At 42.2% G+C, this 12,953-nt stretch overlaps 1 protein-coding gene across 18 annotated transcripts in view; it reads right to left on the bottom strand.

Moving 5' to 3' along the window:
• Positions 1 to 10,876, bottom strand: part of TCF7L2 (transcription factor 7 like 2) — a 222,944-nt gene extending 212,068 nt beyond the window's left edge. For 5 of the 18 annotated variants that reach the window (XM_060274735.1, XM_060274742.1, XM_060274741.1 and 2 more), the window contains exons 1-3: positions 9,648 to 10,872; positions 9,181 to 9,247; positions 8,831 to 8,955 (exon numbers count right to left, since the gene is read on the bottom strand). In XM_060274735.1, the coding sequence (XP_060130718.1) occupies positions 8,831 to 8,955; positions 9,181 to 9,247; positions 9,648 to 9,836 (381 nt within the window). In that variant the 5' untranslated portion in view covers positions 9,837 to 10,872. Of the gene's footprint in view, positions 1 to 8,830; positions 8,956 to 9,180; positions 9,248 to 9,647 lie in introns of all 18 variants that reach the window. The other 13 variants (XM_060274734.1, XM_060274736.1, XM_060274740.1 and 10 more) reach the window with 9 other exon arrangements.
• Positions 10,877 to 12,953: the final 2,077 nt, after the last annotated feature.

The raw sequence follows: 12,953 nt of genomic DNA, 5'->3' as shown, positions 1-12,953 counted from the left end.
AGGAAAGCATTTGTGTACAACACTCTGCACCTAAGCCTCTGGGTGATCTGGAACCCCAATCTAGACTACAAGCATAGAGCTTTATGTAGAAGGGTGCTGCATTTTCATATGGCCCTATTCAACATGTAGCAGCCAAGCTGGGGCCGTGCTTCCCTATCTATGCTTAGAACCCTCTTTACACATACACCTGAGGATTATAGAGGGTTTAGCCATAGGTCAGTGGTAGAACATCTACATTGCATGCAAAAAAACCCTGGTTCTATCCCCAGAAACTCCAGATAGGGCTGGGGGAGAATCCTTTCTCAAATCACTGCCAGTGAGTGCAGACAATATTGTTCCAGATGGAACAATTGTCTGACTCAACAAAAAGGCAGTTTATGTACCTAAAACAGGACAGGAGTGGAAGGAGGGGGGAAAGTGCTTAGGCACTGGGCTCACTGCTATGGCACCAATCCATAAATCAAACACATGAGATTTTGCTAATATCAGTGACATCAGGTTTACAAATACAAATGGGATGCAAGAAGGAAGACAAATGCTAGCTGGGCAGCATGGGAATGTGCACATTCAGTTTCAAATGAATACGGATCCAAAGGTAAAATCAGTTAGTTCCCATTAGAGTTTTGCACCATTTAACCAGTAGAGTCCACTGATCTATAAATCAGACTTGGCACTCAAACCACTTGTACAATTTTTTATTTTTATTTTTTTAAAAAAGTCATGTCAAGCTATGGTTATAGCAAACCATGTGGGATATGGGAAATCCAAAAGAGAAAAGGGAGGAGATTAAATCACAGTCCCTAGGTTGAAGACAAGCAAATGTGACATCTGGAAATAGTTAAGTCATCATTGGAGGGTACATGCAGCTAAGCCCAAGGGTAATTACTCATTGTGCTTGTAACTTGTTTACTTCTCAGAAGAATGTTTACATTTCCAAAGATAAACAAATACCATCAGGTATAAGAGGAAAAGCAAAACTCAATTACCACAGGGAAAGGCAACGAACAACAGTATCTGTGGTTATGACCAGTCTGCTACCAGTGAAGGTATTGCTACTGTGTGTCCAGAAAAGTTGTCCTGATTTAAATTATCTGGATATACCTTTCTAACTAACCAACACATAGGGTGGAGGGAGAAACACTGGCGCTATTTGGCTGTGTAAATGGGGCCTAAATCAAGCTAACAAGTAGCTCTGGATAACTGAGATGCAAACAATGGGGTCATTGAGCATTTCAAACATGCTAAAAATGAAAGACATGGTCTTTATGCCTTCCTTATTCAAGCAGGAAGTCTCAGTGAAGTTGATGAGACTTCTGGGTGTGCAAGGAATGTAGAAACAGATCTCTTACAAACATCTTACAAAATCTAAGAGAGACACTAACTTGTCTACATCTCTCGCTAAAGGTTTTGTTGCAGAAGCATTTTTGGTGCCCCTTCCCTTGTTATTTTACTTAGCTGCAAGTGATAGTAGTGAACCAATTTCTACTACATGGTCCTATGCAAGAAAGCCATTGTTTCTCAAGGATCAGCAATGTTCATCAAGGCTAATAGTGCTCCTAACCTTGATTTAATTTATTTAAAGCTAAAACAAAACGGACTGGCTAGTACTTCATAATTGGCCTAGCAAGTTAAAGCTCAGTTATCTTCTCAGTAAATATTTATACTGTCATTCTTTCCCATTCATTCTGCATTTCACACACACACACACACACACACACACAGAGAGAGAGAGAGAGAGAGAGAGAGAGAGAGAGAGAGAGAGAGAGAGAGAGAGAGAGACTGTAGCCTACATCTGCAATTCATTGACTTTACAATTTACCACATGTTGAGATGGAGAGGTCTCAGCTCCATTTGAATCATTGCACAAATATGCAAGTGATTTATCGTTTCAAAACTGAAGACTGCAAAAGAACGACTCCACTTTTCCTGCACATTACTCCTCCTGGCAGACCACAAACAATTACAGTTTGTACTAATTAAGCTCTGTAAAATGTGCTGTACCCTGTTAATGCCAACCAGGCCCCCAAATTTCTCTTCCCCAAGTCAAAGTTTAGCTAGCAACTTAACTCATTCATGGCTGCCTGCTTGACTGTGTACCGCTTCAAGAATAATGAGGATCAGGGTTTTGGAGTACTTAAACAAAAACACACAAAAGAACAGACCAAGTGCCAACCTGGAATTAAACAGGGAGTTGCAAATGAATGAATTCTCTTGGGAAACAGACAAACACCACTGTTGATAACCTGCTAAAAGGTCCTACCACATCACCTCTGTAATGTGGTGTTAAGGGATTCAGATTTATCCCTAGGGGCTAATAAGTTACAGAACTCTACCGGTTAGGTAAATTCATAAAACATTATGTCCTAGGCTTCTTGAAAATTTACTAGTGGAAAGTTGTTGGTTTTATTTTTTTAAAAAATACAATTTTATATTTTGCGGGGGGAAATGACTCAGTATTTTAAATGGAAGGGGGTAAAAACATATGGGAGGAAACCAATATATGTATTCTTCCCATACTCCCTTTCCCAAATTAGTATCTCTAAGTTGAATGTGATAATGCACCTAATGAGACTGCTGAGGTGGGGGAATATATTCCTAGAACTTATTTTTAAAAAACCCTGATTCATCCTTTGGCAGGGTTTGGCTTTTTTTAAAAAAAAAAACAGAAGCCTCAGCATATAGATTAAGAGAAGAGCACGCTTGCATTTAAAAGCATTTAAACAATGCACTTGTTTAATCTAGGGAGAACTAGAGAGGGCCCCCCTCAAGTGATGCTTCCCCTTGCCCCCAAAGACTTTCCTGACACATGAGCCAATCATTCCCTAGATGCCCAGCTTCCCCTTTAGCAGCTGATCTCAACAATATTTTTTTCCCAAGCACCCCTACACACTAGCATTCTTCCTTATTTGCTCCTGGCCTCTGGATTTTACCACATTCTTTCCCAGATACACATTTTTTCCTAACGTTTTCTCTCCTGATCTGTCCCCTCTAGAAACCCAGATTTTATTCAGTTCTCTAAAATAACGGGTGGGGAGGTGGGCACGTAATTTAAAACCAGACTTTGAAATGAAAAATGTATTATCTGTCTGCTATCTAGATATTCTTATTGAAGTGCCACTTTCTTGCTTTATTTCAAGAAAGAGAGACAGAGATCAATCATAAACATACATCTGTTAAATATAGCCTAATGTAACTTGTTTATTAATTCAGGCATGGCAATTTCTCTCCCCCCCCCCTCTCAGCTACAACAAATATATTCAGGGTTATATCAGGTTTCTTTGAAAGTATTCTGGGAAATATTTTTGCAGGGTTCCTGTCTAGATATCCTACACAAGGACTGTGAGCACGTTGATAAAAAACGCAGGCTGTGCTAAAGGTTTGCTTAAGCCACTACTAAACATTGCCCCCTCAGTATTTCAAGCATTAAGTCTGAAACATATGAAAAGGCCAGCCCTGCAGTTAAGAGAATAAGCACCAAACTCCCACCAGCCAGCCCCCCCCCAAAAAAAACAATCTAAGCTTTTCATGGGTTTGTTTCCCCAATTTCCCCATCTCTCATTGCTTATAATTAGTGAAAGAAACCTGACCCACTGCCAGTGTCTGTGGACCTTGGATATTATAAGGCCAGCGTGGCGTCAAATATCTTAACATTCATAAGTGTTATAGGCTGTAAATAAACCCTGTAGATTTATGACCCTTCGCTGCCTGCCAGCAAATGACTGTGGCACATTTCTTTCAGCAGACCTGTTGAGGTGCAAGTTTGCCTTTGGTTGTAAAATTAACCATTTCCTTCACAAACATGCCCAATTACGAGTCAGCGGGCAAGGCTCTGCCTGCATATTTGCCATAGCTCAGTACAAAGAGAATGCACACACACACACACACACACACACACAGGCTTGGGTGAGTACAAACTCTCTTACTGTGCAAACAATCTAGCAGCTGCAGCTGCAGCAGTTAAAACTCTGTAGCAAGCAAGAAACAAAAAGTTCCCACAACAGGTAAGGTGTGGGAAGGAGAACATTCTAATTCCACCTACATCCCTGAATGCACTGACAAAAACACACATCCATGCCCTCTTATCTGCAAGTGCTCTTTTGTTGCAAACTAGATGCACTTTGACCCAAAGAGTGCATCTCTTCTTCATTTTATTGTGGCAGTATGCATGTTTCAAGAGCAACCACAAAGTGCCTCACAAATGTTTTCTCCCCTCAACCCCCCCCCCCAAACAGTCACCTAACTCCCCTGTTCAGGAAAGCATTTGCTAAATCCAGGTTGTCTCATGCTTAACAGCCAATAATCCAACTTCCACATAACTACCAGACAGCTGGAAATGGGGGGCCTTACAGTTTTAGTCATGGTGCAGTGTGGAAACACATACATACATGCATGCAAAAAAAGAAAGGCAGAAAAAGAAACCTACAGCTGTCCTTTCTCTATTCTGCTTTTTTTTAAAGGGGAGGGGTGGCATTTTCTTATGAATCCATGAAAACTCGAACTTTTAAATCAAGAGACAAATGTTAGTATACTTATTTAAAATACTTTATCTTAGCAATGCCTTACAACAAAATGCAGTATTTGGGACCTTCACACAAAAAGATGCTGCAAATTTTGCCATAAATCAGAAGCGTCAAACTTTTACTTCTCTGGGCTCACAAGCTTGCATTCCCCCTTGCAAAGGAGGATCTATCTGGCTCTTAAAATTAACTGATTCTCTCTCTGTCCTGCAACCTTAAAATCATGCTGTAGAAGTTTAAATGTATTTTTTTTAAAGAAGTAGTTAACAAAGCTAATGCTAGTTGCTATTATATATTTCGCAAGCCACTTGTGAAGCAGAAACAGCGTTCTAACTGTGCTAAGAACTGAGAGGTTTTCAGACTCCGTGCTTCATTTGATTGGTGTCAGAAGATCATCGGCTGAGAATAGCTTGTTTCTACACAGTTACAGGGAAAAAAAACTTCATTGTTGTTTTAAAGCCATCAAGAAGGTGAATGGTACAATTCAATGAATAGCTTATCTCTGCCATGAAGCGCAAACACGCTGACATATGAAAACTGTATGTACATTGTGAACATCCAACTAGTTTAACACCATAACCCTTATTGCAAAAATCAACTAAGCCCTCAACCTTAAAGATTAGTAAGGAATCAAATCATCACATTGGAAGCAGAAATCTTAACAGTGCCAGAGCAATAAATATTTCTAAGGAAGATGAAAAAACAAATTAGCATAAATACCAAAGAAGGGCAGGAACACCTGTTCTTTGTTTTTCAGCATGATAAGCATTTCATTGTTCTCTATTTAAAATGTAATGACCTGTGTAATTACAGTAATATTACATTGTATTGCAGGGGCTCCGAATGTCACACTTTTGAAAAGTGTTGTCAAAACAATTCAAGACAGGGGAACAAGGGGGGGGGAAGATACCATTAACTCTTTGTGCACCAGGATCTACATTCTTGTGCAGAAGATTATGTACTTCAGGAAATAAAAGGGAGAAAATGCATTTTCCAATGCACCATTTTAAAATATTTCCATTAATGGGCATTTACCAGATCACTAGCCATATCACTTCCATATTTTCCTACACTAACCATTTTAGATTCAGGTTCAAATGAAAGATGAGCACTGTGAAACAGCTCAGCACCGTGAAACAAATCTCCCCCACAAAAAGCAAATTAACAGAATTTTCATAACCAGAATTACATCTAACTACTTAATTGTTCTTCTGTTAAATTCTGAAATTACCCCTATTGCAACCACACCACATTGCCTACACAAGTGTATTCTTTAATTCATTATTTCATTTCTAACAGAGCTCTCCTTACTGCATATTGGTCCTCTTAAGAGTCAGACACATTACTTTAGCAAAAGCAAAATAAGCATTATGTAGAATGATCTTTTGTCATTTTAAAATAAAATTATTGCTAACAAGCTTTATGGACTCTTTGGCAATTAAAGCATTATTCCTAAAGTAATGTATTATTCATCATAAGCAGATTTAATGATACTTCATAATTCTTTACATTTCTTAAAGCAGAAAATCAGAAATCAGTGTTCCCTAGAATCAGCTCATGTATTTCCAGGAACTGAAGGTTGCATAGGAGAACAAATATTCCTCTAAATAAAAAGAACAAAAACCAAAAAGGAGGAAACAATATTGCAAAACAACTTGCTTAATCTTCAGTGAAAAATACAGTTCATGAGCTCATAATCCTGTGTGATAACTCTACCTATGTGTAAGACTCAATATTATTTATTTACTTACACCTTTGATTTAAAAAGAACAGCCAAATTATAGGAATACACCTTGAATAGTATAAACTGAATAAATCCTTTGTAATATTTAATCATTCTGGTTTGTGGCATAAACAAATAATGGGTTCTCTTTAAACCATAATTTATCTTGCTTTCACAAATGCAAACTCTACAAATCATTGGGAGTAGAAGAAAGGGCCCAAAATATGCTGTTCGCTTATGTGCAAATTGCCTACTGAATACGGAAAATGTCTTTTGAATCCATATGATGCTAAGGAACAAGGTCACCTGTTATATCAATAAAATAATACATTTTTATACAATGAAATGAATTCATTGTAACAGTGTGTTGTTATTAGAGAGAGAATGTTTAAATATGGCCAAGAAGAATTTTCTCCATTAACTAATAACTACTCTGGGGCCCTGATCAAACATCTATTCAAAACCTCTATACAAATAGTTCCCACTCATTTCAAAAGGCAATGGACTACATCAGTATTAAATCCTAAGTGCTGCTAGATAAAGATGTAAATAAATATAAAATTCCCTCTTTTTTCCAGGTGAATTTTTTTTTATTGCTCATCAGCCCCACTAATTTAAATTTGCAAAATTATTTCTATTTTGAACAGAAACCACTCTGAGGAATAATTTTAAAAGGTTATGCTTTCATAGTACATAATTAAAATAACCACAAAACAAACACTCTATCCCTACCAGCATCTAAAATGCTTTACCTGTCCCATCACCTCTCCAATTACAAAATCCAGTCACCTTTCTTTTCCATTATGCTAAAACTGTGGTTCCCAAAATGTCTCCTTGCTATGACCATAGCCCCAAAATAAAAGTAAATTATAAAATATCTTGACTGGGTTAACCTCATCCTTGAAAACATTTAAAAATACACAAGTAAACACTATTTTGTCATCTTTCCCCCTGTAATTTGTAATCTGAATTTGGACTTTAAGTAAAGACAAGCCTGATCTGACATTTTAAAAACAATTGTAGACTGGACAAATTGAGAACATCCCATAGTCTAGAAACACACTACCATGGATCAGCAGCTACCTAACACTGGAACTTATATTTCAAATAGCTGCCTCAAATCACCAAGTAATAGAAAAGAGGTGAGCATTCAAACAGTAGTTTGGAGGAGAAAGAATTAAGTGGATAGGTTGGGAAAGAATCACTTCAGTTAAAAGATGCAATAGAAAATGAGATAACAGATAGTGAATACAAATCCTAAATTCCCTAGGGGAACTGGCTTTTTTTTAATAAAAAAAAGTTGTATTTTAAACAATGTTAATAAAGATTGTACTGTATTTTGGTTGGGCAGAGGAAGCAGAGATGACATAAATCCATGAGGATGTGTGAGGAGGGAAGTGACCAACACTTCACACCTCCCAAAAGTTTTAACAAAACCAGTCTGAGGGCTACAAGAAACTTATTCCCTCCACTCAAGCTGCCACGCCTTCGAATCCTCCTGCCACACCCGGAGGACTTGAAGTACACATACCCTTCCAGAGGAGCCCAGTTGTTTTGGAATACATATACTGTACAGTATATATTCCTTTCAAGTGAAGGCTTGTTTCTTTATACGTATAATGCTTTTAACTTTTGTTTGTTAATGGGAAGGCAGTGTCTGTTTCCAGGATTGCATTTTCCTTTTCTAGACTATGTCCTGATACAGTTTCGATATTTTCTTTCCAACACAATAAACATGGGGGGGGGCACATCCACTATCTTCTTAATGGAACTCCTACATGTGATCTATTTAAATGAAAGCTGGTGACTTTAAGGAAAGCCACTGTGGCAAGGAATGAAAATGAAAATTTCTCATCCCTTCCAAAAAAAGATGCCAAAAAATTCTTAGAAACATAGAATAGCAGGAGGGGGAAACTGGGGAGGGGGAGAGAGCCGTCTATAGTTAACTGCCACCCTTAAAATCTTTTAAACACACAGAGTCCTAAAGTTTGAAAGAAAACAAAACCCGGATAAGGTTTTTACACCAATTAATCAGTCGATGGCAACGCTGCCAGTAAATTAGTAACTCGGGAAGGTTTCAGCAAGCGAGCAAAGGGTTAAAAGGGGGAGGCAAGGAAAGGGGGAGGGGAGAGAAAGGAAACCCAGTCGCCACTCGGGAGGGGAGAAGGAAAACAGAGCGCGATGGAAATCGCAAAAAGAGTTTTGTGGAAAGGAGAGCGGAGGAGGCTCGGTTGCTGGGCGCACGGGGGGGGGGATTAAAAAGCGGGAGCTGGGATTCCGGGTTCCCCTTCGCATTGCCAAGTCCCAGGGCCAAAAGCCCCGAAGCCCCCAAACTGAAAGTAAAGGAATCAACATGGCGAAGTGTAAACAGCCCTTTTCTCTGCCCACCCCCGCCCCCTCGGCGCGCAGTCAGCGGAAGGCGCAAAAGTTTTGGAAAGTTTCAGGCAGCGCTGCGGCGGCCGGGAACGGAGGGGGCGGGCGGAACAGGCAGCAGGGGGACCTTGGCGGGTGTGGGACACGAATTCGCGGAAAACAGAGCTCGTATTTACACACACATATATATCTATACACGTACACACGTTCGACTTACCGTTCTTGCCGTGGGCGACAGGGATCCATTGGGGAGGTAGGGGCCGGTCAGGTCGGGGATCATTATAAAGGGATACCCAGGATATGGTGGGCCCTTAAACAACCCTCCATCTTGCCTTTTCGCAGCTAACATGGCGGGGGAACGAGGCACAGGGAGAAAAAAACAGAAAGCGGGGGAGAAATCACGGTTAGAAAAAGTGCTTCTCGAAACTTGGAAGAGCATTCGTTTGCGCCCACGGAGAGCACGGTTTTTGGGGTGCTCCAGATCCGCTCGCTTTCTTTCCCCCCTCCACCACCACCCTCGAAACGGGAAGGGGGGTGGGTGGGATGGAGCCATCAAGCACAACTTACCTTCCTCTAAACTTTCTCTGGATTTATCTCTGAAACTTTCGGACCTAGGCGGGGGCCGCCTCTCCGCCTTGGATCAAAAGGGGGTGAAAAATAGCCAAAAAGAAAAATGCACCGGGAGAGTAGATGAATGAGGCAGGTTGGTGAAGGGGGGGAGAAGCAAGGAGGAGAGAGAAGGGGGGAGAGAACAAGTTAGAAGTTTGTGCAAAACTTGATACGGAAAATACAGAGATAACTGAACCCACCAGAGAAGCAACAGGGCAGTCGCCGACCATACTATAAGAAACAGAGTTGCAACTCAGGGCGAAAGCTCAGTCCCCCCACCCCCTCCATGGCATTTTTCGCTTCTCTCCCCACCCCCACCCCAAACTTCTTGCATCCCGTCTCCCCGGGAACCCCCAAGGTGGAGTAAGGCAGGTGTGCTGGAAAGAGCGGCGGCGGCGGCGAGGCCGGGGGGGGGGTCTCCTTACCTCCGAGTCTGAAGAGCTGTTTTGATTCGTTTCTGTTTCATTGACTAGCGACGATTTGACATCGGCTAAATCCCTCTCTGCCGACGAGTTCTCCGAGATCTTGTCTTCTTGCTCCCCTTCGTCTTTAAAAGAGATCAATTCATCGTTCGCCCCCAAATCGTCCCCTCCACCGCCATTTAGTTGCGGCATTTTCCTCCTGACTTACCCCACCAGCAGCAATTTTGCAAGGACAGAGGGGAGGGGAGGGAGAGAAGAAGGGGAAAGGGGGGGAAGGAAAAAGGGGGAAGGATTAAAAAAAGAAAGAAAGAAAAGGGGGAAGTTTGCAATTTTTTGTTTTTTAAAAAAGTCCAAGGTGAAAGTTTTTTCCTTTTCCTTTCCTTTCCTCCTGGGGAGGGGAAAAGAGGGAGGAGGAGGAGGAGGGGAGGGCAGTGTCCCTTCTCCTTTCCTTTTGCACCAGTGACTTTGGGTTTCTTCTTTTCCTTCTTCTGGATTTTCTCTCTCTCTCTTTTCTTCCGAAGATCAGATCAGCGTGTAAAGCGCGCGCACAGACACACGCGGGTAGACACACACAAAATTAATAATAAAAAAAATTATATAAGGAGGGAGGGAGGGAGAGACGGGGGAGGGGGGAACTATAAAAAAATTGCAGCAAACAAACCAAACAACAAGTCAGCTGTAAAAAAGGGGGGGTAGAAGCCGCAGATATAGGGAGCCTGTGCCGCTCGGATTTGAGTGAGTTGAAGTTAGACTGAGAGCTTTTCAGTTCAAAGGCGGCGCTGATTGACAGATAGAAAAAGGGGGATCGAAATCCGGAGGAACGGAGAAGTCTGGGATCCAGGATTATTGACAGGGAAAAAGAAACACACTAGGCACTTAATGAGATGCAGGAGGGGGCGGGGGCTCCCCAATGACGTGTGCATAAATAAACAGGAGGGGGGGGAAAGCGGAGAAACTAACAATGATCCTTTTTGGAGAGGGAGAGGGAGCGAGAGCCAGGAGCGGGGTAGACGAGAGAGGAAGGAAGAAAGAAAGAAGGGAATGGTCCAGTACAGACAATGCGAAAATAGGAGAGAGGGGCGTAGAGAGAAATGACCCAGAGGAAAGAAAACACAGGCTAAACACACACACAATTAAAAGAAAATGGCACTGTGCCTCAGTAGTGCATTTGCACACAAAAACAGGCCAGAAGCAGCAGTGCAATTTGTTGAGCCGTCAACTTTCACACGCGGAGCACCGCAATTGGGGCTGCTAACCACTGCGCGTTTACTTGAAAGTAAGCCCCGTTTGAGATTTCCGTCCCAGTAAGCAGGCTCCCGGACGGAACTGATCGCCCATGCGATATTTACATGGCTGCACTCAAATATGTTCTATGTTGCTGTCTTGAGCAGCTATGAAGTTTATTGGAGATAAACCTCGTGAGTACTGTATAGCTGAGCGAGGGCAGAAACCGAGAAAGAGGGCGCCCCCCTCTCCCTTCTGAGCAGAGTTTCCCTGGGACTTGAAAGCTGCTCCCGGAGGAGCGCGGTTGGGGGAGGCGTGCGCGCACCGCCCTGCGCGCAGCTTCCCGGCAAGAAAGTGTCCCTGGCTCCGGAGGGCCTTGGGTAGGAGCCGCCCGGCGCCCTCCTCCGTAGGGCTCCTCGGAAGGAAGGAAGGAAGATCGGCCGGGTTCCGCGGGGCTCGGAGCCTTACGAGCGCCGGGGCAAAGTGTGCCAGAGACCTTTCCTTGGAGGGATTAGGCGTCGCCTCCCCAAACAACGTGAGGGAGGGATGGTTCAGCACCATCCGCCGCTGCCCCCCTCCCTCCCGACTGGGGCTGGTGGAGATTGGCAGAGAGCGGCTGAATGGGAAGAAGTTAATTGTGGCGCGGGAGAATCAAGGGCTGCGAGACTTGAGGTGCGAAGCCTCCGCTGGCCGCTCTTGGTTGTGCGTCCCGCCACCCGGCTCTCCTCGCTCGCTCCTCCAGGAAAAAGAAAACAAACAAACAAGCGAAAAAACAAAACAAAAACAAAAACCGCACTGGCTCTAGGGGACAGAAAAATACCGCTTGTTTCTCTCTGTGTGTGATCCAACTGTGTGGTCCCCAAAGCAGGCTAGTAAATGAATTGCCAAATATAGATTATTGGGGGAGGGTGGGCGGAGGAGGTGGGTGGGGATGCAGTTCAGGAATGCGCAACAGAACATTCTTTTCCAGTTACCAGCCAGCGATCAGGCTCCAAACAGGCGCAAACTGGGAGCAGAAGAATAATGTGGCTGCTTTTTTAAAAAAAGAAAAGAAAAGAAAGACAGACAGACGGACATCTGGCACCCGATTCTACTGTGCTGATGAGGGGAGTAAAACAAATTGATCTTCGAGCAGTGACAAATTGTAACAATGGAGGAGTCAATTGGAAACTTTAACATGGGCCAAGGAACAAAAGAGGAGACGGAAAGGAGGGGGGAGCGGGAGAGAAAGACACACACGGAGTAAATTCAAGGGGAATTAGTAAATTGCCTAATAGAAATGGTGTCAAGAAGAAAAAGGAGACGTATAGGCTGTACTAAATCCAAGCATTCCACACACACACACACAACAAGAAGCATAACCTGCTGCTCTTACTAAGAGCCACTGGATCTTAAAGGGCTTCCAAAACAAAGCCAATCTGTCATGCAATATTTAGAGAGTTTAGAGGGCGGGAGATATTCCCTAAAACTGTCTGCTCTGGGGAACATGAATGAAAAATAATAAAACAGCGATTGACGTGGCATATATATATACCATAAGTTCACATGGAAATTTGCATACTAAAGGAAAGATGCAGGCAATATATATATATATATATTTTAAATAAAAAAAAGAATCACGGCAACTTACAATCAGGAAAACAGGAGTAAAGAGAAAAGGGACATGAAAAGAAGTAAAACAAATGTGTACATTTAATCAGACAGGATTGCATAGGACACAAAGAACAGGGCTAATTACTCTCAGCAGGTAGGAACTAACCTTCAGACTTCATAAATAAGTAAGTCTGTGAACAATGTCTAAGTGGGAGGATGGAGACAGAAAAAGGATTATTTCAAGACACCCAGAGAAAAAAGAAAAACACAAGAAGAATGAAATATTTCTCTGTTAAATCAATGTTCAAATGGATTTAACAGTTTCTTTTTCTTCTGGGTTTTTGACCAACTTGCTTTCAGACATTCTGAAAAATAACTATGTTTGGGATACATACTAGTCAATTGCCCCTAATTAGTATGATGAACCTGATATATTAACAAGTGGGTTTAACTGACAGTGTTTCTCACAATGTTGCTTTTTGTTTTGTTTTA

Source organism: Zootoca vivipara, chromosome 5 (assembly GCF_963506605.1).
Source record: "Zootoca vivipara chromosome 5, rZooViv1.1, whole genome shotgun sequence".
Lineage (NCBI taxonomy): Eukaryota > Metazoa > Chordata > Lepidosauria > Squamata > Lacertidae > Zootoca > Zootoca vivipara.
The sequence above is the reverse complement of the archived record's forward strand: the minus strand, read 5'-3'. Positions and strand labels throughout refer to the sequence as shown.